The sequence below is a fragment of the Martes martes genome (genome assembly GCF_963455335.1).
Source record: "Martes martes genome assembly, chromosome: 18".
Lineage (NCBI taxonomy): Eukaryota > Metazoa > Chordata > Mammalia > Carnivora > Mustelidae > Martes > Martes martes.
Window position 1 is genome coordinate 6,887,753 of NC_137906.1, and position 18,382 is coordinate 6,906,134.

Genomic DNA, 18,382 nt, shown 5'->3' on the forward strand with positions numbered 1-18,382 from the left:
GATCGGTCTCCCTCCTTTTGCAATTTCACAGGGATTCCATAAAAGATAAGGTCAGATGCCTCTCAGAGAGACCTTGTGCCTGCAGTAACTCCCTGGTCTGCTGCCCCAGCACCTACAGCTTGGAAGGAAGTGGCTGCTTATGCAGGGACTGTTCTGAGGGGCCCAGCCCCTTCCTCTCGGTGTTCAGGGGTCATCCCTCAATGACCTATCTCTGATTCCTGCCTGGTGGCCGCCTCCAACACACCCAGTGAAGTTGGCAGAATCCGCCATCTGTCCCAGTGGAAATCCAGATTACCCCTGCCCCCGTACCCATGTACCCTCTCTTTTCCTTCTTAGAGCCATTCCTGAAGGATTGCCCTCAGCCCTCTGGCAATCTTAGCCAGGTGTTCTCCTAGAGCTGGGGACAGAACTGCTGGGGGCAGGGGCGGGGGCGGGGGCGGTCTGGAGATCTGAGTGTGCTCAGAACTGCTGCCACCAGCTTCCCCTCTCCCCTGCCCTCAAGGAGCTCAGGCCAACTTCTAGGCTGGGGAGCCTCGCCCATGTCAGAGGGAAAGCATGCCCAGCAGCATGGCTCAGAGCCTGGCTCCTTGGGCTCCCCTGGAGCCTAAGCACTTTCTCCTTATACCCTCCGTAGGCCTCTTCCATTACCAGGGGCTGGGTAGGCTCTGGGGAGCCAGAATGAAGGGATCCCTCCTCTCAAAGGGCTCATGGTTCAGGAGGCGGGATCAGATGCAAACAAGTTGAGCTTCAGTATCTAAAGAGGTGAGGACAAAAGCTGGAGCCCGAATAGAAGGAATAATGGCTCATTCTTCCTGAGCAGCCTGGACAGCTTCCCGGAGGAGGTGACAGTTGGGCTGGACACTGAAGGATGAGCAGAAGCTCCCCAGTGGAAAAGAGAGGAAATGGAATTCCAGCACAGGGGAACTCTATGGGCAAGGGCCCAAAGGAGTGAGAGTGCCTGTCTGGGGACAGATGACCAAGGCTGAGAGGCCGGATGTTGGTTGCACCATGAGGCATAGTGAGAGAGGGAAGTTGCCAGATAGCATAAGGCAAAATGCGAAGAGGTCTTGGACCCTGTTGAGGACTCTGCCCAGTATTCCTCAATCCCGCCTCCCACTGTAACTGTCTTCTATTGGTTCCATGCAAGCGCACCGAGCTCCCCCTGCTCACTCAGGCACGCCGCTGGCACTAGGAGTTAAAGCTAGGCAGCCCTCTGTGCTGGTGGGGACAGGAAGGGGGCAGACCTGTGAGCCCTCGGGGACAACGGTGAGTGGCAAGAGCTCTGGCTGGGTAGCACCAGCTAGAGGGGTAAGGGAAGCCTTCGAGAAGGTGGTGATGCCTATGAGCAGTGACTCCGAGGACACAAAGGAGTCAAAAAGGTGTCCCAGGGGAAGGGAGCACCACGTGGAGAAGCCTGGACACCAGAGAGATGGAGAATCTGTGGCAGTGCGAGTGTGGTTACGGCGAGACCAGAAGGCAGGTCGTGTCTGACTTTAAGTGACGGGAAGCCACTAGAGGCTATTACCCAGGGCACGACACAGTCTGGTGTGCTCCTGGACTGACTCTCGGATTACTGATGGTGAAGGTGGACACAGGGTGGAGGGTCGGGGCGGGGGGTGAGCCAGGATGTGGGAGGCAGAGGAGCAGAGTGAGGGGCTGGGATTTTGCTGGTGACAGGCATAGAAGCGATGTTGAGAAGAGAGGCTAGGGAACCAAACTTGGTGACAGGTGGTGGGCCAGGGCAAGAGGGGTCTCCAAGCTCCACGAATGTCCCTGGTGCAGGAGACCAACAACCAGAAGGGTCCCCCGCGGCCAAGCACCATGGTCAAGGCGGGTGGAGAACAGGGCTCCCAGAGCTCTGTGTGGAACTTGGTGAGCGTGTGTTGCAGGAAAAGCCCCATCTGGGATGTCCAGACATGCCCAATCCCTTCTTCCCACCTCCCTCCACTCTTGCCTCTCTCCCATCCCACTCCCTGGGAAGGAGGCCTCCCTGTTGCTTAGCAACTAGCTGGAGCCTAGGAGAAAGGAAGTGGAAATAGCTGGAGGTGCCCCCCTCTGTCCAGATAGGTCCTGTCGGTGCCCATGAGTGTGCTTGCACGGGTGCGTGTGCATACACTACTCTGAGCCCTAGTGTGAAGCCAGGGCCGCCTACCCCGAGGGGCCGGGCTGACTCCCACATCAGTCTGAGCCTGCAGGAGGATGCGGCTGTTGGCCAAGCTCATGTCAGTGCCATTTTGGTCACATCTGCAGGAGCAGTGTTTCCAGAACAAAGGAGGGGACAGACCTGCAGGCTTCCCTCTGGATCTGGCCCACACCTGGAAGGTTGGCTTTGGAGAACTTGGCCAGATCGACTGAAAACGGCATGGGTGGTGGGACTGTAGTCGACTGCGTCTCCCCGTCTCCTGTAGGGCTGTCCTGGGAGCCCATGCAGCCTGTGACCTCGGGGTGTTGGGAGGTTTAACTGAGGCTGAAGGAAAAACAAAACTAACAGATTTCACCTGGGGCACCTGGCTGGCTCAGCTGGAAGAGGACGAAACTCTTAATCTCAGGGTTGTGAGTTTGAGCCCCACCTTGGGTGTAGATTACTTAAATAAATTAAAAAACTAAAAAAAAAAAAAAAAAAAAAGACAATAAATTTTCCCAGAGACCCGATGTGGTTGCCTGGGGCAAGTTACAAGCAGGTGTGCAAGCAGGGGCCCAGGAATTGGTACAAGGAAGAAAGAGTCCGTTGCCTGGGTGGTTACTAGGTCCCTGGAGAGGACTATCCCAAGCTCGCAGCCCTTGGAGGCCTTCCGGTCCAGCATCCACCCACTTTGCAGATGGGAAAGCCTGGTGTCCAATCCCCACCCCCTCCGCCAATGTCCTGAGGTGTGACCCAAAGGTGCTAACCTGACGTCCACCCCGGCCTTCTGCAGCATGAGGGGAAGCGGATTAGAGCCATGAGTGGGCCTTTAAATCTCCAGGATTAACCCGCGCGCTCAGGAGCTTAGCAGGTGGCCGAGAAGTGACCACCGCCTGGTGTCTGTGTCTGTCTCGCAGGGCCGAGGCCAGCGGCTCCGAGGCCAGCTGCCATGTCCTCCACGGTCAACAACGGGGCGGCCAGCATGCCCTCCCCACCGGACGCGGCGAACGGCTTCCCGCAGCCCGGCGCCTCCTCGGGGGCCTGGCCGCGGACGGAGGAGGAGTTGCGCGCCGCGGAGCCGGGCCTGGTGAAGCGCGCGCACCGCGAGATCCTGGACCACGAGCGCAAGCGGCGCGTGGAGCTCAAGTGCATGGAGCTGCAGGAGATGATGGAGGAGCAAGGGTGAGCTGGCTGGGGGCGGGGGCGGGGGCGCGGGCGCGGGGCCCGGCGGGTGGGGCCTGCAGGGATGGGCGGGGCCGGCCGGGGATGGGCGGGGCCTGCAGGGCTGGGCGGGGCCTGCAAGGCTGAGCCGGGCCGCCCGGGGCTGGGCGGGGCAGGAGGGGCTCGAAACCCTGCAGTCAGGCCGGGTCGGGGTGGGGCCCTTGCCAGGCCAGAGGAACTACATCAGTTTATTAGTTCATTCAACCTATAAGCTGTCTTGAACGCCTGCTCTAGGGCGAGCTCCGAACTTGGCTCAGATTCACTGACACCAGGGAGACACAGTCCGTGTCTTCCCGAAACATCCAGTCCCAGGGAGGGATGGGGAGGGGGGAGTGCAGAGAGAAGTAATGAAACCAGGACAAGTCAAGGTCTCAGTTTGCGCTTCTCTAAAACGGCTCTATCAGAGAGATCATATATTAAAAAAACGAATTTTTTAAAAAATTTACACTGAAAATGGCTCTATGGAGCTTCCGGGACTCTGGCAAGCAGGTGCCGCAGCCAGGCACGAGAGCACAGTGGGCCCTGACTGGGGGGTGGGGGCGGGGGTCCGGCGGCGGAGTCCCGGCCAGCAGCCAGCCCTGGAACTTCCGTTTTACCTGTGCAGTTCAGAACCAGTCACAGGGGCACGCAAAGGTGCCGGGCACTGTGCTGGGCAATGTTGGGCCCCAGAGCCAGACTGGAGTCACTTCCTCAAAGACCACCCCTCACCACCCCCTACTCCCTCCCCATCTCAGAAGAGAAACAAGCATGTTTACAACCAGCTCCACCATAAAACAGGTTAAAATCATGGTTCTGGGACAGGACAGGAGAGGGCCAAGTGCTTCAGGAGCTCAGAGGAGAGATTCTGAGAAAAGATGTTTGAATGGGCCTTGAAGGATGAGTAGGAGTTCGTCAGAGCTTGTGCATTGATCAGTCAGTAAGGATCTTTTTAGGGACTTGCCTCAAAAGTCCAGTGGAGGCAGGACAAGCCTAGCACGCGGACCTGGAGGCAAAGAAACAGAACCAAGCTGTTCCCTTTTGTGCAGCTCCAAGAAAGCTGGTGGTCCCAACGTTCCATTTTCCATCCGCCCTGAGTACTTTGAAACTAGTGAACTGGCTGCCGAGGGAGTCAAAGTGGGGAGCAGGGCTCACCCATCAGACTTGCACTGTCCGTGAGCTGAGAAATCAAAAATGCCCAGTGCATTGGGGCCCCGAAGCCACATGGGGGCAGACGCCTGTGTCCCCAAAGTGCTTCCAAACCACTTCTTTGTCCATCCAGGCCTCCTGCTCTCCAAGAGGCAGCCAAGACATGGCTCACCATCACCAGAGAGCCCAGCAAGACACTGAGGCTTAGATATCGTCATTGGCTTCAGGCAGAGCCAAGGCTGGGCCTGGATCCAGGGTCCTCAGGGGGCAGCGGCCAGGCAGGGCCCCTGGGGCACGTAGACTTGGTTTTCATCTCCAGCTGGGGACCAGGTGGGGATGGGTAGGGTCCCTGCAGAGAGCGGTAAAAGGATGGGAGGCAGCTGAAGGCAGAAGGTAAGGAGGCTTCCAGCTGGCAATGAAACCAGGTTTGATGAGCCGTGGATACAGACAGAAGGAATGAGATCCATTAGGGACAGGGTCAAGTAGGGGGTGGGAAGAGGAGAAGCTGAGGACCTTAATTCAACCTACAAATCCTGCTAAGTTGGGAGACTCAGGCCTTGACGGGATTGTGAACAGGTGGGCACGGTCAGGGAATGGAGTGCCTGGGCCGGAAGAGGGCCAGCCTCCTATACTGTATTCTTGGGAACTGCCCCCTTCTCCTCCTGGAGCCCCACCACCTTCCTGAGCCCCCTCCCTCCCGCTTGCAAAGCCCCATCCCCTCAGGGAACTCCGAAGTCCCCCTCTCCTGGCACCCCTCCCCTCCTCAAGCCTCCTCCCCCTGGCTGAATCTCCTTCTCCTCCAGGAGCCCCCAGCCCCTCACTGCACACAAGAGGGTTATTCTCAGATTCGGACAGCCTCAGGCAGAAAGGGACGGCATTGGCCATGTCTTTGACGCTGGTCCCCTGGCATCGAGGACCCATGCCTCTCTGGGAGGCACCCACTAGGTCTCCCAGTCAGGGCCCTTTCCCCCACCCAAGCCCGTACTCCAGGTGGTCCTTAGACTGGAGTCTCCCGGAAAGCTAGCTCTCAAGTCACCAGCCCCCCACTCCCACCCCTTAGCAGCAGTCTGCTCAGCGGAGGGCACAGCCGCTCTGGAACCCCACAGTCCAAGCGCGAGCAAGCCACAGCTCCTGGCCTGGGAAATAGGGAGTCGTTCAGAGAGTCCTGCGAGTTAAAGATGTTCGGGGCTCCCCCACCTCCGGCCAGTCCCCGGAAGGTGCTCCACCAGCACTGGGCACCCTCGCTCTGTCATGACATCTGGTCATTAATATCCATTTCCACAAACACTGGTTCATTCGAGCTTATTTACCAGGTTCTCAGGCATTTGACAAATATTCCCACTAGTCACAGGAACACACATTCTTTGGCCCCATTAAAAAGCAATCCCTTCCCTAATACTGATGGATGGCCGGCTAATTCACTGGTGATTGATGCTGTCTGGGAGTCGCCTTCCCGGCAGCCTCCGCGGGCAGCCTGTGGTCACCGGAAGGCTAGGGCCGGAGCCCCAGGCCTGTGTGGTGTGCTGCTCCCACCCCAGCCCCAACTGCCGCCACACACACACCCACCTATGCCCCTTCCTTTGAGGACTCCCGAGGTAGGAAGATAGATGGTTCCTCATCTATCAAATGGGAAGAGGAGGGCCGCCCACTGCCTCGGAGCTGCAGGGAAGAACAAAGTAGTGGCCGAGAAAGCGACTCCGTAGGAACCTCCAGGTCTGGGCGTAGATGGGCAGAATGACACATTTTGTACTCTGGGGACCTCCTTGAAAGTGCAGTGTCTCCTTACCACACTCCAACCTCAGAGGGTGGTCCAGGGAGCAACAACGAATTTGGCCTGTCCCTCCCTTGTGGTCCCTGAAGTGGAGGGGAGGCAAAAGAGCCAGAGGGCTGGAGGGAGGAGGTGGGGACACTGAGACAGGTGTCGCCATCCTCCCTGTCCCCAGTTCCCTGGCCAAGCCTTTGGCTTTTAGTCTGAGACTTCGGCATGGCAGCTGGCCCCCCTGCGTGGCCTTAAGTTGGCAGGTGCCGCCTCCCCCACAAGGAGCGGACGGTTTGGGCACCAGCCTTCCTATCTCGGCCCTTGCCTCGAGGAGAACACGGAGAAGAGGCCCAGGTGATTCCCAACGTGGGATGATGCTGACCTGGCAGGGGTGTGGCATGGGAAAAGGCAGGGGGCCTAGGACCACGAGACCCTCTGTCCCTCCTGCTCTGAGACAAATAGTCCTTGGTCATTACTATTTACTGAGAGGCTACTATGTGCCACCCACTGCACAAAGTGCTTTGTAAGCATCATTTCCCGCAGTCCTTGCGACAGCCATGAAAGACAAGTTACTATCCCATTTCACAGATGTAGAGGCTGAGGCTAAGAGAGGTGTATGGACTCGTCCAAGGTCACAGAGCTAGGAAGTGGGCGTTGCCAGGGCTCAAAATAGGACGGCCTGGCTCTCCGCCTCTTCTCTTAATCACTGTCCAACGTGGCCTCAGCTAAGGGTTGACCTCAAGAGGCTTGAAGGAGCAGGAGACTTGGAGGTAGTGGTTGTACCTGAGACCTCCTTGCCCAGCCCTGGGTCCCCAGCTTCTCCCAGCAAGATGTCCTGAGACATAGGGGGTCCTTCCCACGCCTCCACATCGATTCAGCCCAGCCCTCCCGGCCTCCCAATGACACGTGCTGGAGTCCATCAGTTTGCCTTGGACCTGCCGGCTGTGGGCTCAGCCCTCAGTCCCTGCACGTGTCCTGCTCCAGGTCTCAACGAAACCCTGACTTCTGCTCCTACCGCCCAGCCTCCACAGATCCCAGGAGTCTGGGGAACTTGACCCTGGCCTGAAGCTCATCCCATTCAACTGAGGATCTGGCCCAGCCTCATTCTTGGACCATGTACTCCCCAACCCCTCCGGGCCCAGGGCCCGGTGCCTAACGGCCCAGCCAGCCTGTCTCTGCCTCCCAGAGCCCTGTGAGTCAGGGGCTGGGCACTACCGAAGGGCCACTACTATTTGTCTCTACGCTGGTGCCAATGACAAGCTGGTCTCCCGAGGAGGAGGTGGGGCGGGAGGAGCTCCTCCACGCCTCCACTGCTCAGAATGCGCCACCACCCCTTCTTCCTGGGCACCAGGACAGCCCAGCGGAGCACTGCCCAACAGCAAGGCCGAGGCACCTCCAGCCAAACGCAGGTCTGAGGCTAACAGGGACTGGGGTGGACGTGGGTGAGCTAAGACCCAGGCTTGGAAAAGAGGGGCCCCTGCCCCGGGCAGGCAGGACTTAATCCTCCCGATGATGGGCCACATCACAGGTACTTGAACCTGCGGAGGGACAGACCTCAGCTGGGGTCAGGGGATATGTGGACAAGAAGCAACTTATGCTTCTCATGTAGCCCCTGACATCCCCAGTCAGTCCCCAGACCCCAGTCATCCTGCATCCTTGATGGATTGTTGTCCGCTTCTCCCCTGCGTCCTCATGGCCACTCTCTCGCTCAGACTGCACAGACCCCTGCAGTAGCCCAGGGCCAGCCTCCAGGCCTCCAGATCCCTCCCCTCCAGGCACGCAGCCACCGGAGGCTGATGTCCAAAAGGAACATCCAACCTGCAAACGGTTCGATGCCCCTCCATCACCAGCCACTCGTTTGTCTAAAAAAATGTGGACCCCACGTTTGGCAGACAAGGTGTCTGATGCTGGGGACACGATGGCAATCCAGACAGACAAGGCCCCTGCCCTCAGGGATCTCCCAGGCCTGCGCAGGATACAGAGGAGTCAGTCACAGGTAGACTAGCTTGTGAGCCACCTGCCGGCCCCTGGAGGTACGGGTTGCTATGGAAACGCAAACGTGGGCACCTAACCTGGTGGTGGGGGTGTCCGTCCTGCTGTAAACATCCCATGAGTCACGCCTTTGTGCTTAGCCATGACTATTTCCACGGGGTAAACCTGCAAGTTAATTTTATGAGTCAAAAGATGTGCTGATTTTTTAAGGCTTTTGCAAGGACTTGCCAAATTGCTCTCCAAAAAGGGCTGGGCCAATCCCAAATGCCTGTTGGAGAAGGGGAGGGAAGGTGGGAGGAGATGAGGGGGGAGGACAGCCATGGGGTCCCTGAAGGACAACAACCTGCCATTTTCATGGAGAAGCTCCGTGCGGAGGCCTGGGTCTGCTGTGTGGACAGAGCGGATGGTGAACGGAGGAGAGACAGGAAGGGACCCCGTTCGTATTTTGCCACCATATTTTCCATCTGGGATAATGACCTGCAGCCCAGGAAGGGGGGAGTGAGGGGTTTAAGACCCTGAGATTCATTCAGCGACAGAGGCATGCTATGTGTCAGGCACAGGGCAAGGGGCTGGGTGAGCAAAGATTCCCCCCACAAGCCTGCCCCGGGGCAGTGTGGACACAGGCTGGAAGGGGACATTCCAGAGGAGCTGAGAAGCCCTCCAGAGGCTGTCACAGGGGTGCAGGGAGAGAGGGTCGTGATGGACCCCGGGGCATGGAAGCAAGGATGGTCGTTCTGGACTTTGGTCCCTAGCCTGAGCCGGGGCTTAGGTGGGTAGGGGGAAGGGAACAGAGAAGTCAGGGCATTCATTCAAGACCAGACGTCCCCCACCTCCCGCGCCAGACGAGGAAGCCATGGGTCTAGCACTGGGATCTGGGACAAGCCACTAGGCAGCCTCGCTCATGCGGAGGTCGGGACGATCTTGAGGACTTCCCAAGGCCATTGTGAGGATCAGATGTCCTTGAGGCCAGGAAAGCAGACAAGGCCTGGATCTTCATTTCTCCCTTAATATGTCTCCGGAGAGTGCCTGTAGTCTGGCTGTGGGAGCGCGGTCTGCCGTGGGAGTGGAGGAGGACCCGGAGGAAAGGCATGGCCTCCGCTGAACCATCTCCCCCCCTCTAGGAACAACAGCTCCTTTCGTTTATTTGGTTGTTTGGCGAGTCGTTGCTTGTTTGTTTAGCTGGTGGGTTGTCTGGTGTGATGCCAGATGGGTAGGGCTTGAGCATCCCCAGTGCTGAAACCTTGCTTGGTGCTGGGACCTCAGACAGATCATTGCAAGCTGGAAGGTGCACCAGTGATGGGGGGGGTGGGGGCAGGCAGGGAGGGAAGGAAAGCCAAGAAAGCAGCCTTCACCGTCCCTGTGCCCCTACAGGTACTCAGAGGAGGAGACCCGGCAGAAGGTCAGGACTTTCCGGCAGATGCTGATGGAGAAGGAGGGAATGCTCACCAGGGAGGACCGACCTGGGGGCCACATGTGAGTGCTCCCCTGCCTGGGAGCGGGGCAAGGGGGGATGTGAGTTCAGGCAGCAGTGGGGTGCCAGAAGGGCCTTTCCAAGCTCCCTCTGGGGGCTGGGACAGGAGTGCAAGGTGGAGGAGAGGGCGTGCAACCCATCTACTGGAATCTCCAGTCTGGCCTGGGCACAAATCAGGGGCCACTGGGCCCCTGGCATCCCCCAGAGCTCCCCTGCTGCTCTGGGTTCTATCTATGGCTCAGCAGTGGGAGAGGCAGCCCAGAGCCCAACTTGGGGATCCTGGGCTATAAATCAGGGAAACCTAGAAATATTCTGACCCCGGGGGGGTGGCCTCTGGTTGACAGTGTGGCCCCAGGCCAGTCCGTCTTCCCCAACTATTACCACCTGTAAAATGGGCCCCAGAGTAAACATGGCTTCTGGAAAGTAGGAACCAACCCACCCAATGCCATTGCTCTCGTGGCCAAAGTCTCGTCGGGTAAAGAGAGCAAGGTGTCTGCGCGGGTCCCCTCTGGCACCTGTCAAGGGCCAGGAGGAGTGTGCGGTGCGCCCCTGGGCATCAAACAGGGAAGTGATGGGGAAGCAGGTTTGTCTCATGTCAGAGAATTGGGAAGGACTCGAAGCCAGATGAGAATGCAGCAGGCTGCTGTAGGAGGATGGAGGTGGCCTGTCCCTGCCTGTGTCCAGGCCGGGGAGTGGGGAATGGCTGCCCGAGCCCCATGTCCGGCAGGCAGTGCGCACAGAGGGAGCATCATGGAATCCACCCAGTGGACTTTCCCCTTGCTAAGCCTAGGAACCCCCACCCGGACTGAGGCGAGGTGAGAAGCCCGGGTAAATGCTCCTGGCATTTCCTCCGCGGTGGGACTAACTTGGGGAGCAGGCATCTTGCCGAGGCCCCAAACCCCTGTCACTTTATGTCACACCAATGAAAAGGACAGCAGCACCTTCTGAGAGATTTTCCCGTTGCTGCAGTCGTAAGGACAAACGGCATTGCGGGTGTAGACGGACCTGGGTGGGCAGCGGGGAAGCCCTTTTCCTCTTCCTTCTGGCAGCTGAGGGCTCCAGGTGGGGTGGGGGGGTGGTAGTGTCACCTTACCTCACCTAAACCTCACCTCTCCGGCTCGGGCATGGGTAGGAGCAAATATGGCCAGAGCAGCCACAGGCTCGTGGGGGGCTCGTGAGGGGCTCGTGGGGGGCTCGTGGGTGATCTGGGGGAGGCAGGCTCAGAGGCGATGAGGTCCCTCTCTCCGGCCACCCCAAACTCACAGCAGCCTCGGCCACTCCTGTGCCCTCCCTTCAGTGATGCCCCCCCAGCCCCCCACCCCAGGAGCGGGGCCAGGCCTCTCTCCCCTTCCCAGAGCTCCCGACAACCAGATCCTCCTCCAAACCAAGGGGTCCTGGCTTCCTGACCCGTGCCCCCTCAAATCAGCCCAGAGCTTCTCTGGAAAGTCATGCTTTTCCACGCAGTGTGAGGGTGGGAGGGCCCGTGTGGACTCTCCCGCCGTTTTCCCCGGCCCTTCCAGCAACAAGCCTGCCTTTCTCCCTCTCCTGGGCCCCTTCCTTTTAATGAAATTCCCAGCCTTCCTCAGCTCCGCTTCCTCCTCCAGCCACCACCCTACCTTGTGTCCTTTCTCAACTGAATTTCCATAGAGCATGTGGCACACAGGGCCTCCGCTTCCTTAGGCCACGGGAGCCATGGTGGGTTTCCGCCCTAACACTGTGACCTGCTTGCCCCGTGGCCTCCAGAGCCCTACTCCTCGTGGCCTGTGCCTCTCTGCAGGCCTGGCCTCTGGCAGGTGCCACCCCTGTGCTTCCCCTTCTGGAAGCTTCCTTTTCCCTTGGCCTCCAGGATGCATTTCTGTGTTCCCCCTCCTCCCCTGGGGGCTCTCTCTGTCTCTCCTGCTACTGCCCCCATCCCAGATGTTGGACCCTCCCCTCCAGTCCCTGGCGGGGGACCTCATCTCTGTGCCAGCTAGGACTGCCTCCTATGAGCGGGTGATTCTCCAGTCTTCTCCAGTCGTCTTGATCTTATCTTCCTTCAGATGAAGGAATGATGCATTTAAAAACAGGGGATGTGGGGCGCCTGGGTGGCTCAGGGGGTTAAGCCTCTGCCTTCGGCTCAGGTCATGATCTCAGAGTCCTGGGATCGAGCCTGCATCAGGCTCTGTGCTCAGCAGGGAGCCTGCTTCCCCCTCTCTCTCTGCCTGCCTACTTGTGATCTCTCTCTCTCTCTCTCTCTCTCTGTGAAATAAATAAAAAATCTTAAAAAAATAAAAATAAAAATAAAAACAGGGGATGTCCTGGGAAATCCGCCAGAGTGTCCGTCATCAGCAGAAATGTCCTCGAGGGTCTGTGCTGCGAGCCTCCCCCTGTGCTGGGGCTGGGAGTAGGGAGGAAGAGGGGGGCAGGTGAGGCCCCCACCCTCTGCAGCCTGAGACCAGGAATTACCTGTAACTCCTGACCAGAAGAGACAACAGCTGGTCACTCGTACCCCTTAGCCCTCAGGCCTGTGTGCGCTCAGCGGAGGAAGACAGAGGCGCGCTAGGGTGGTCGGTCGGGGAGGGTCCCTGGGGAGGGTCTTTGGGGAGGGTCCCTGGGGAGGGTCCCTGGGGAGGGGTGGTGTCAGGGAGGACTCCTGTTCCGGAGACAGAGGAGAATGTAGCCCTGGCTGGGTCCTGGGACCCACTCCTGTGTTTGAAGATATTGAAGACGAGATCTTTATTGGTTTGTTTACTGCTATCTCCTGAGGGCCTAGAACAGTGCCGCCTGCCCGATTTCCCCCCGAAGTCTGTTTCCTCCTCCACGTGGGAAAAGAGATGCGGCCAGAGGCTTCTCCTAGCTCGGGCAGCCCCAACAGTGTGAAAATAGCACTCTGGGGACTACAGCAAGCCAAGGAGTCTGACGGCTGACTAGAATCCTTGCAGGCTGGCGGGGGGTGGGGTGGGGGGGTGGCTAGCTATTTGCCATGCTGAACCCAAGGCCCAAGGCAGAGGGGTGACAGGGAGCTGGTGACAGATCGGTCATGTGCCTTCCTGTGGAGCTGGGCTCTGAGCGGGTCCTCACTTCCTACCTCAGAGTCCGGGGTAGTGGAGGGAGAGTGTGGGCTCTGGCACCAGACACCTCACCTGTGTAACCTCTAAGCTCAGTGTGAACCCCCTGGGCCCTGGATCCCAGCTCCGCCACACCCCAGCTGTGTGACATGGCCAGGTCCTTGACTTCTCTGGGCCTTCTCGTCTTTATTTATTTTTTTTAAGATTTTATTTATTTATTTGACAGACAGAGATCACAAGTAGGCAGAGAGGCAGGCAGAGAGAGAGGAAGAGAAGCAGGCTCTTTGCTCAGCACAGAGCCCAATGCGGGGCTCGATCCCAGGACCCTGGGATCATGATCTGAGCCGAAGGCAGAGGCTTTAACCCACTGAGCCACCCAGGCACCCCAACTTCTTTATTTACACAGTGGACCACCAAGCTGTCCCTGCGCTCATGCCTCTGGCTTCCTGCCCCTGGGACCCCAGCCCCTCATACACCAGCCTTTTGAGACCTAGAGAAATCACATGGCCTCTTAGAGTGAGGTGACAAAGCCAGAGACAGCAGAAGGGTCACCACACTGGGAGGAAGTGAGGAGGGACGTCTGATTTTCACCCATTATGGCACCTCCAACTCAAGAAAAGAGTCTCAAAGAGGCCGAGTCACTCCTAAAGCTTTTTGTCCCCAGGGATCTTTTTTCCTTAAGTTAATGGACTGGTCTGAGTGACAGTCTCTTGAGACAGACCCCCTTGGGTCTAGTCTCCACACTGGATACGGGACATCCATTCCATAGATGATGGGAGCCAGTGGAAGGTTTTCTGGGAGGTGTGATGTGGTCAGACTGGTATCTGGGGCTTTCTTCTTGGGAAGAGGAATCAGAAGGGTGACGCGGCAGGGAGATCATGGGGCAGCTGGCACACTACTCGGGAATCGAGGTGAGAGAGAGGAAGTCCCAGAGACATTGAGACAGGACACACCTTTGTCCTTGGAAACTGGTCTACATAGGGAGCCTGTTTTGCTGCAGAAACCCTCTGTGGCTCCCCCTTCCCCATCCACACAGCCAAGGCTGGATGCAGGAGGCCCAGCACTGGAGGCTGTCCGCACCCTCAGTCCAGCCTGGCGCCCCACTTCCAGCCTCACACAGCAGTGAGCCCAGCCTGCTGGCAGACCCCAGCTCCCTCCTGCGTGCCCTCCCTTCCGAGCCTTTGCTCATACTGGCCCCTTCTGCCCTTGGTTCACATTCACCCCATTGTCCAGGCTTGCATCTAACAACCACTTTCCTAATATTCTCAGGATAAAAGTAAAACCTTCTCCTTGGAATCCACACAATGCTTTCCTACTTCTAGTGCTATCAGTTCTTCTAGTGGCTATCAGTCCATTTTTATTTTTCCCTCCCTCGCTCTGATAGACAACCTTTAAGAATAATTGCTTTCATAGTTACGTAACAGGACAAAATGCTTGGGAGAGAGAGGGTTTATGGAAAACAATATTCATAAGCTACTCCCTCACACAGTGAGCAAATTCCAGTGTTTTGGGTTTGTTGTTTTTTTTTTTTTTTTCTGTGCATCTAATTTTCTGCATCCAGCCACGTCTCTGGGCCTCATGATTTTATCCATAAAATGGGAATATTAACGATGGTACCCATGTCACAGACTTGTTCTGTGCATTAAATGACTAAATGAGATAAACACACGTCAGGTACTTGGACTAGTCCTAACACCTGCATTAGTATTATAAGCTGTTAGTGACAGGTTAGTTAGTAATTATGGTATTAGCCATACAACCCGGGGTGCTGTGAGGAGCCAGAGGAGAGGCCCCAGGCCTGACTCATCCCTGTTCCTGCCACCGCTCCCTCCCTGCCCACCTGCCTCCCCCCTGCCCAGGCCCCAGGCAGGTCTGGCTGGCTGGCTGCTGTGACAATGAACAGAGAGGGCAGACCCTTTGCTTGGAGTCCTCCCTCCTCTGTCTGGACTCATTCATCTGTCAACTGGCCACTCTGCTCCTGCCTAATAGCAAACGGAACCAGTCCATCAGAGAAACGGCTGGTGTGAGAAGGGCATGGGATGGGCAGTCTTTACCCAGGCAGGGCCTTGCCCAGGGCGGACAGTCCAATAGTTGTCCTTGCGGTGCGGAACCCCCATCCATGCTTGGTCCCTCTGCAGGAGACCCCTGACTGTGTGCTGGGCTGGCTCTGGCCCGCTCTGTGGGGCTTGGTCTCTGCCATCACAAGGGAGGAAGAAGGCCTCTCCTGCCTAGTCCACAGACATGGTGAGGCTTCAGCTAGCTAACAAACATGAGGTTAAGAGCAGGAAGTGCTGAACCGGTCTGGAATTTGGTGCATACGCCTACAACTGTGTCTCTAGAGCAGAGAGGCCGTGCTGTGGCTGAGCTAACTTCTGCAGCGGAGGCCAGCCGGGAAAGTCAAGGTCTGTCTGTTTGCACGCGAATTCTCAGAGCCAAGTCCCTAAGTGAACTTACGTTCTTTACTCAAAGCTTCCAAAACTGTAGGGGATGTTCCTTTCCTTCTCTGGGCCTCAGTCTATTCATCTGTAAAGTGGGAGGGGAGTGAGATTTCTCTCGACCAAGCAGTGGCTCGGATTGGGATTTGTGGACTATGGGGAGTCATGAAAACGTTAGAGAACATCATTGTTAGTGACATTATCATCTAGGAGAGGCAAGCTAGGAGAACCCAGGTCCTAGCCTTGGGAGAGCCTACAAAACAGATGTCCTGATACCAGCTGCACAAAGTCAGCAAGAGAGGCCATGGCCTAGGCCCATTTATTTATACCCCTGGAATATGCCGGGCAAGTCTTACCAGAAGGTTCTGAGACCTTGTGTCTCTCTCCCTGAGCCCACTACACATGCTCTACGCTTGTCTTTCAAGGCTCCCAGCAGACAAGACCCCAGGTAAACCTCTCAGAAAGGACCAGAAAGTAAGAAAGGCCTCATGAGAGGACCCCAGCCAGGGAGGAGGCAGAAGCTCTGTCCCTGGACCAGAGGAAGAAAGATGTCTGTAGGGATGCAGGCAGTGGGGCAGGAGGGCACAGCTCGGGGAAGGAGGAGTTTGGATGTTACAGGCAGCAAAGGATCCCTGCAGAGGGCAGTGCCCAAACAGAGCTATTCTATTTTGTAAATAACCTTCATCACGTTTGTGTCGAGATAAACGGAGGCTCCCTCCAGCCATCAGCTCACCCACACGATGTTTGGGGTGCCCTTAAGTTTTGCTAAAGACTGTGTTTTATGTGTCAGGCATCTGTGTGGCTGAGGGCTGTGTGGGGGTGACAGGGCTGGGGATGATGGGTGGCTGGACAGGCCGAGGAGCTGGAGATTTTAGGAACAGGAAGGAGGAGGCTGCTGGCTTCGGGGAGAGCAGCGAGGGGAGGAGCAGAGAGATTTGAATGGAGGGATGTGGCGATAGGGAGGGTGACATGAACCCCTCCTCCACCAGCCCAGAAAAATCTCCCATCCTACCCGTGTGTCCTCAGGTTGCCCAGACCAGGTTTGTGTTTAGGAATCAAATGGCATTCTTGGGCGCCTGGGTGGCTCAGTGGGTTAAGTCCCTGCCTTTGGCTCAGGTCATGATCCCAGGGTCCTGGGATTGAGTCCCGCATCGGGCTCTCTGCTCAGCGGCGAGCCTGCTTCCCCTTCTCTCTCTCTGCCTGCCTCTCTGCCTACTTGTGATCTCTCTCTCTCTCAAATAAATAAATAAAATCTTTAAAAAAAAAAAAAGGAATCAAATGGCATTCTTGATATTGGCCCCAAGACTAGCTAACTCTGTCAGATTTGGGTTACCTTCTTTTGGGGGGGAGGTGTTTGTTTGTTTGTTGTTTATTTTTAAAGAGAGAGAGCGGGAGAAGGGACAGATAGAGAGGGAGAGAGAGAAAATCTCAAGCAGGCTCCATGCCCAGCACAGCACCTGACCCGGGGCTCGATCTCACCACCCCAAGGTCGTGTGACCTGAGCCGAAATCAAGAGTCAGACGCTTCACCAACTGAGCCACCCAGCCCCCACCCCACCCCCCACCCCCGCCCAATTCTTTTTTTTTTTTTTAATGCAAAATCAGTTCTTTAAAGAGCAGATTCATGGGTGTTCTCCTGGATGTGTGTCCCTGGAAATTCTTCCACCTCATAGCTGTGGTCTGCCTCCCTTGCTCTGTCTACCTTTCTTGTGTCATGACCCTGGAAGAGAAGGTGTCTTAGTGTCTAACAGAGGTCCCTCCGTCTATCAGTGGCGACCATGCATGGGACCACTGTCGTGGGCCGGGCCTATTTCTCGTGTCAGGACCTGCCAGACAGAATCTGACTTAATCCTCTCCTTAGCGGGGATATTCTTTTCCTGCTTGTGGAACTACAAGGAGGTGGAGACTCTGTGAGCATGGTCATGCCATGGTCATGGTCCTGGATTGAGAGCTGTCTGTGAATCCAAAGTTTGTACCATATCCTTAAAGCTCTGTCCCCGAAGGCCTGCCCTCCTCTGGCCAGGGAAAGTGAGAGCCTGGTAAAGGGCACGCAGGAGTGAGGGTAGGGGAGCCCAACCAGGGATGAGCTTCCATCCGGGAAGGGCACTGTTTGAACCAGACTGGAAGGAAGGATGGCAGGTGGGGAGCCCCCCCCCCACCTTGGAGCCCTTGCCCTGGAGGTGGGCCTTTGGAGGGTTCAATAAAAAAATGAGTTTGTACAGTACTGGTGAGCTCAGCGAATTCTCCCAGCAGCCCCGCAACAGAGTCATCACGGTCATCCTGGAGAAGAGGCTCTGAGGGGGGGCAGGACAGGTACCAAGTCACACAGGGACTCAGGGCCCCTGCGCGGGCAAGGAGGGCTGGTGTGCAGCTCCGGAGTTCATGCTCTTGCGGGGAGCCCCCCCTGCCTTTAGGAAGGGAACATCCCCGAGCCAGGTGCAGCCAGGTGCCCGCAGCGAGCAAACATCTGTGGCAGAGGGGGCTGGGGTCCCCGGAGCCGGCAGCAGGGACGGGCTGCGGCGGTCCCTGGGAGGGCTCCGCAAGATGGATGGGGAGCCTCGGAGGCGGCGAAGGCCTGGGCCCCGCGCTGCCGCCGCCGGACAGTGATGGATGACAGGCGGGCGGCGGGAGAAGAGCAGCCAGGCCTCGGGAGGCCGCGGAGATGAGGGCGAGGACAGGGCGTGAATATTTCAGAGCGGCAGCCGGGGCTGGGGACAGGGTGTTGGGGGTGGGTGGAGGGAGAGGCGGGGCGGGGGTGGGGGGTGGGGGGTGGGAGAGGGAAGGGACCTGGCCGGGGAGCCCGGATTAGGGAAAGGCTGACACCAGAGAGGGGGAGTTAGAAGATGGGAAGGGGCTCTCTGGGAGCTCACGAGGGGAAGGGGGGCTGCGGGGGGGCAGAGCTAGGGGCAGGGGGCCAAGGGTAGGGCAGTGGGGCTCAGGGGCAGGGGTGGGTGAAAGGGGTTCTATGTGGGAAAGGTGGGCGGGGGAGAGGAGAGGAGCACCGTGGATGGGGCTGAGGGGCTGGGTGAGGGGCTGGTCGCGCTGAGACGTGAGAGCGCAGAAGGGGTGAGGGCGACGCAAGGCGGGAGGGCACCGCTGAGGCGGGGGGCCTGCCCTGGAGGCAGCCCTTTGGGTAACCCAGATCCCCGCCTGACCCTCTAGGGGTCGGGGCCTCACCCCGCCGACCTTGCGGGGGACCAGGTCCCGGGGC

At 57.8% G+C, this 18,382-nt stretch overlaps 1 protein-coding gene across 1 annotated transcript in view; it reads left to right on the forward strand.

The window, feature by feature from the left end:
• Positions 1 to 3,071: 3,071 nt before the first annotated feature.
• Positions 3,072 to 18,382, forward strand: part of SRRM3 (serine/arginine repetitive matrix 3) — a gene marked incomplete at its 5' end in the record, with an annotated part of 34,920 nt that continues 19,609 nt past the window's right edge. The window contains 2 exons of the mRNA XM_080830935.1: positions 3,072 to 3,304; positions 9,591 to 9,692. Coding sequence (XP_080687061.1) covers positions 3,072 to 3,304; positions 9,591 to 9,692 — 335 coding nt within the window. The remainder of the gene's footprint in view (positions 3,305 to 9,590; positions 9,693 to 18,382) is intronic.